Source organism: Ipomoea nil, unplaced genomic scaffold, assembly GCF_001879475.1.
Source record: "Ipomoea nil cultivar Tokyo-kokei standard unplaced genomic scaffold, Asagao_1.1 scaffold0188, whole genome shotgun sequence".
In the NCBI taxonomy this organism is placed as follows: domain Eukaryota; kingdom Viridiplantae; phylum Streptophyta; class Magnoliopsida; order Solanales; family Convolvulaceae; genus Ipomoea; species Ipomoea nil.
In genome coordinates, this window is record NW_017616616.1 from 2116500 (window position 1) to 2122590 (window position 6091).

The 6091-nt window shown below is 34.7% G+C and overlaps 1 protein-coding gene across 1 annotated transcript; it reads right to left on the reverse strand.

Moving 5' to 3' along the window:
* Window positions 1-3316: 3316 nt before the first annotated feature.
* LOC109181969 (probable glutathione S-transferase) lies at window positions 3317-4496 on the reverse strand. The gene is made up of 2 exons (XM_019331961.1): window positions 4099-4496; window positions 3317-3802 (listed from the first exon to the last, which is right to left on the reverse strand). The coding sequence occupies exons 1-2, from the start codon at window positions 4408-4410 to the stop codon at window positions 3446-3448; spliced, it is 669 nt and encodes a 222-aa protein (XP_019187506.1). The 5' UTR covers window positions 4411-4496; the 3' UTR covers window positions 3317-3445.
* Between the last annotated feature and the right edge of the window lie 1595 nt (window positions 4497-6091).

Consider the following 6091-nt stretch of genomic DNA (forward strand, 5'->3'; position numbering starts at 1 on the left):
CGAACTGGACTTCCTATCCGCCGACGGGCGAAACACAGAGCGTAACAGTGATAACAAATAATTTTCCTTTTTTTACAACGTAAAATGACCGTTTTGCCCCCATAAATAATTTTTTATAAAAAGTTTATATTTTTCCGGCCAATTTTCACCGGTAATTTAGCCGGAAGGACCAAATCTGCTAAAAAAATCTTAGTTAAAGGACTAAATTGTTAGTTTTAAAAGTCACGTACCAAAATTAACACGCCTCCTATAGTCATAGGACCAAAAGTGTAATTTGCTCGTTGGTAGTATTAACGATTTGTATGAAAATGTTTGGTAAACTAGTTGTTTACTGTAAGTGGATAATCTGTAAAATGACTTTAAGGGATACAATATTCTTTTATTTATTGAGTTATTCTTATATTATTTTAAATTTTATATATCGATTTTAAAATAAGTTTATTTTATTTTATTTATTTATTATTGTTGTTGTAGTAGTAGTATGTTGTTCTTGATGTAATTTATTATATTAAAAGTTTTATTTTTTACTTTTATTAATTAAAAGTAATTAAATATTGAAAGCATAAATTTGAATTAAAATTGAATAACCATAAACACCACAACAACCCATAAATAATAAGAGTAATTAGATTTTTAAAAAGAAAATGCAATTAGCTTATACCAAAAAACTATTCCAAATAACTTTTTCGTTTTTAACTTATCAGTATTAATAATCTAAGACAAAACGTTATTTAGCAAACATGACCACCAGCGTGATGTCCAACACCTGAGACTGCCCAGCATCGTCACGTTGGAGTTCACGCCGTGAACTCGATCGTGACCTCCTCCAGAAGATGCTTTTGACTTCGCCCACTTTTGCTCCCATGCTTCGTGCCATGCTTTTGACCCTCCGTTTTGGACCATTTTACCTTCATATCTTCCCAAATTGTCATCTCTTCAAGCTCATGCATGCCTAGGCGGCTAGGCCATCTTTCCTTCCTACAATCACAAACACATCAAACTAAACGTTAACCTACCACAATTACCTAGCATTCAAACAAAATTAAACACAAATGAAGCACAATAATTATGGACCATATCAGGGCTTATCAATCATGCATCCACAAACATCATATCGTCACCAATACACATTCACGGTGTATCTTTTCCACCTGACTTTCTCACTAATCAGAGATGAATACTAGACCATCTATCTAGTCAGTTGATATGGCTTGAAATTTAAGCAAGCGAGCCTATTTTTATCCCTTTCATTTATTTAATTATTTGTATTCTAATTACAATATCAAAGGGCATCGACCTTGTAAACTGGACTAATTTTTGAATTTTTGTGACCCTTTTCTTATAAATAAATGAGGTCCTACCAAAAATATAAGCACAAGTGCAATCGTTAAAACCAAACCATAAGAATCCTACTAACCTACTATCTTCAAAGTCCAAACAAACATATTTAAAAAAAAAAAAAAAAAAATTCTTAAAACTACCTAGTTAGTGGTTACCTATTGGGCTGCCGCTATTGTTTGGAATGCATGGAGAATGATCTATTTGGGGGAAGAATCAATTTCTCAGGTGTATTGTTTAGACATCATCTGTGTCGTTGGGGAAACAGAACGATTTTACCGTGCGACATGCTCAATTAATTAGGTCCTAATTATTAAGAGAGATAAGTGATTTGAGAAAAAACTCATTAGTTTTAGGATTAATTGCAGGTTTTTTTTCTTTACGTAGCTAGGTCAAAAATAAATATTCGGCCCTCTACAAATTGAGGCCCTGTGCACTTGGGCATTTTGCATAGCCAAAAATTCAGCCTGCTTGTAAATATTTAATTCGGCCCTGCTTGTGGACAGGATTGTAGTGGAAAAGACAAATTATATCGTGCACCGCGGTGCATAATTGCACCGCGCATTAAAACGACGTCGTTTTATTTAATGAGAAGAAACGGAATCCATTTCGCGTCGTTCCGCACTGTTCTGCAAAAAATAACTTTGTTCTTCAGTTTCATTTTGTATACACTGCAGTTTCAGTTCAACACAATTATTGTTTCATTCAATATTTATACACTCAAATATGTGAAAATATTATTTAATTTTATTTTATATACACTATAGTTTCATTAAAACACAACTACATGATCATTTCGATATAATTACAGCTTCATTGTACAATATACACTCAAATATGTGAAATGTTATTCAGTTTCATTTTATATATACTGCAGTTTCATTTCACCACAACTACAGTATCATTTTAATATAATTGCAGTTTCATTTGATAATATAAAAATAATACGTGAGACAATATCGGTTTAGATACACTGTAGTGTCATTCTGTTAACACTAACAGCACGCTGTTTTTTTTTTTATTTAAAGAAACGACGCCGTTTTGATACGCGGTGCATAATCGATATGCACCGCGGTCCACGATATAACGACCGAGTGGAGAAGATGAGGGCTTTTGTTGCTGAGATCTTCAAGGATGGTTTGATGTTGAATATGTTTGATGTTTAGTGCCCACACCTCCCTTAAGCTATATCGGCTTGACCATGTCCTGTAAAGCTTCACTTCTTCTGCCATGGCTACTGTACTACTGTTACTGTCAATTCGATCAGGATGGAACCTATACTAGGGCATCTGTGTGTATATATATATATATATATATATATATATATATATATATATACACATATTGAATTATTGACCGTGTTATATAGATCAAATTTGATCAAATTTGATTTGAGTACCTTTTGATTATGGGGCGATGGAATTGAATTTTTGGGTTCACAAGCAGCCATTTTGGACCATTTCTCGTCTTGTTTGTGCCATTCTTGTCAGTTGTCACTATCTTCTAAGTTTAGCATGAGGTGTGCTGTAACCAAGGACATAAGTAATGAGAAAACCCGAACCAGGACCTCATGGTTTATCAAAAAAAAAAAACCATTAAGTGTGATGTATATATGTTACAGGCCGGCGGCCACATAATTTTATTCAATTAATTAACTTTTGTCTATTTTTGGATCATATAAAAAAATAAGAAATCACATAGGAGATGTACAACACACTAAAAAGATCGTGTATGTGCCCACCTGATTCGACCATAAGATTCCTACGGTTCTTGGGCTGGAAAGGAATAGGGCTCCCAAATCCAGATAACACAATCCTAGAATGCATGGTTCTTTTTATACTTGATTAAATTAAGGTTTAAAGACATAAATACATGCACATGCATTTAAGTATATACATAATACAATAACATCGAAATATAGATTTTTATTTATGTTTGTCTCGTCTTAAAAGTACAATATATCCTGCAAATAACCAGATTTAATACCTTAAAACATAAGAAAATCATAAATAATAAGATAGATCAAGTTTTTACATCAATAGTAATCTCACAGGTTTACTGGGAATGAATCTGGGATATGGATATCTGCAACTTCATGAAGAACGGTTCATTTATTAGCTTCGATTGCATTAAAGATTGCCTGGAACTTTGTGATCATCTTGTCGCGAGGCGGCCAGTGATCCAGAATTGCAGGATGATTGTAGAAGTTGTGCATCCACTCCGACAGAACAGGAAATTTCTCGGCGTCGATCAATTTCAGGCCGGTTATCTCCTCGAACACGCTAGGCAGGTTAGCCAGCCACCCCAGTACGATGTCGAGGAATCCGATGTTGTCTCCGCCGAAAAATCTCTTGCCGCCGTTCAGCTGTTCTTCGATGAGTTTAAGGTTGTCCAGCGCCTGGACAACACCTTCTTCTTGTTCCTTCCCTTTCATGAAGTAAGAACTCCTTATCGACGGCAACAGCTACATATATACATACAAACATCAGATCATAAACCACACCAAATAAAGTCAAATCTGGATAACTCTAGTCAAGTTAGTTCAATTATTAGCTCAAGCAAAACTGTTTATTGACTTTATTAGTTTATTGGTATGGCCGGTAACAAACTAGGCTGATTTGTCTCATTGTAGTCCTTTAACAATTAAGATCACAATCAATTAGGGTCGCCAGACGCGATTATCTATACAAAGAATGGTGACAAGTTTTCCCTGTTTAACTGATAGCAAACTGATTGATGCGTTCTGTCTTTAAAGCTTACCTTATCCTCGCAAAACTTTGCCCAGAATCGTAAGTGAGCTCTGTCGAGAGGGTGTTGAGGTAACAAGGGGGTGTTGTGCCATGTGTCCTCGATGTATTCGAGGATTACCAAGGATTCGCAGATGGGTTTCCCGTTGTGGAGGAGGACAGGAATCTTTTTGTGGACAGGATTGTATCGGAGAAGATGATGGCTTTTATTGGTGAGATCTTCGAGGATGGTTTCATATTGAATATGTTTGATGTTTAGTGCCCACACCACCCTTAAGCCATATGGGCTTGACCATGTCCTGTAAAGCTTCACTTCTTCTGCCATGGCTACTGTTATTGCCAGTTCAGGATGGAATACATATTGAGCGTGTTATATAGATCAAATTTGATTCGAGTTTTGCTTAAGGGATGGAATTTGGCTTAAATAATATTGACTTTTAGGGTTCACAAGTGGCCATTTTGGAATTTGGAGCATTTCTCATCTTATCTTGTTTGAATTGTGCCCTTCTTGTCACCATCTTCTAAGTTTAGCATCATGTGTGATGTTACAGGGCGGCGATATATGTAATCATCGTCAACTAATCTAACTTTGTCTTTTCTTGGATGACAAGAGAAACTCAGTATAAACCTAGTTCTTATAGTCTTCTTATATAACAGCTTGTAAATCACACTGAAAAGGTAAATTATACTAGAGATGGTGTTGACAAGAATACTAGTAAACTAATCATGCTTCGATCACCTACTTGGGCTACCCATTTTGGCTGGACTAATAAACTTTGGTCCTGTTTAGTAAAATAGTTAGCCTATAAGTTAATTTTGGCTTATTTGACCACTATTAACTCTTTGACTTGGTTAAAAGATCAATTAAGTGTTTGGTTAATTAGATTTTTGTAAACTCCAAAATGCTAAAATTAAAAAAGTTACTCAAAATAACTTTTTCAATTAGCTTTTTGAGAAAAGAAATTATATCAAACAGCTATCAGCTAACAAACTAATTTACCAAACACATTTCTACAATCAGCTTATGTTATCAACTAGTTATACATTCTAATTAACTCAATCAGCTAACAACTAACATCCATTTACCAAACATGGCCTTTGTCTTTTTATTACAAGATGAAAAAAAAAAAAACTAGTATTATTAGAGGAATTCTACTGTAACAATGACATGGATGTCTTAATCAGGTACAATCATATATGCTATTTGAATTGTATTAACTATTAAGTACACTCACAAGCAATAATGTTGATCAACACATTAGAAAAATCAAAGCTAAGTTACTTAGTCCTCATTTGAATTGGGTGATTTTTTTAAATTTAGTCCCATCAACAAGTAATTTAGTTCCATGTACCACATTTTGGTCTAATTTTAACTTTCATGATTTTAACAAATTTTGCCTTCAACCATCATCCTACCATTCATCTCTAGGCAGGCAATCTAGCTCCTTAACCGATAGAGGGTAATTGCTAACCATATTCAATCATGACGATGAAAGGTCAAAATTTGATTGTGGTAACCTGCAGAATTTGAATGTATGTGGCTGGCCTAATAGAATGATAATAGATGTATCGTTACCAATGTTGAAAAAATTGTTAGGCGCTTGGGGACCGCCTAGGGCGCCTAGAGCGCCTAGGTCGCCTAGGAGGTTGGGCGCCTAGGCGTGATTTTTGCAACAGTAATCGTCACACTATATAGTAATTAGCTTACAAGTACATAATCTATTAATATATATAATATATAATATGCATAATGTGTTAAATGCACGATTAACTCAGGTACACAATATAATGATTAGGAACATATATACCTTGTCATCAGCAAACATGGCCCAAAACCTAGTCATGGCCCAAAACATGAACATAAATGCGCTTATTACAACCCAACCATGCATGTTCCAACAGAAGAGAAAACTTATATATTTGGTGTTTGTTGGTCTAAAACTTCCAACCAATAACAACAAATGAAAAATGTTGCATGACTACTTTAATAATTTCACTAGTACAAC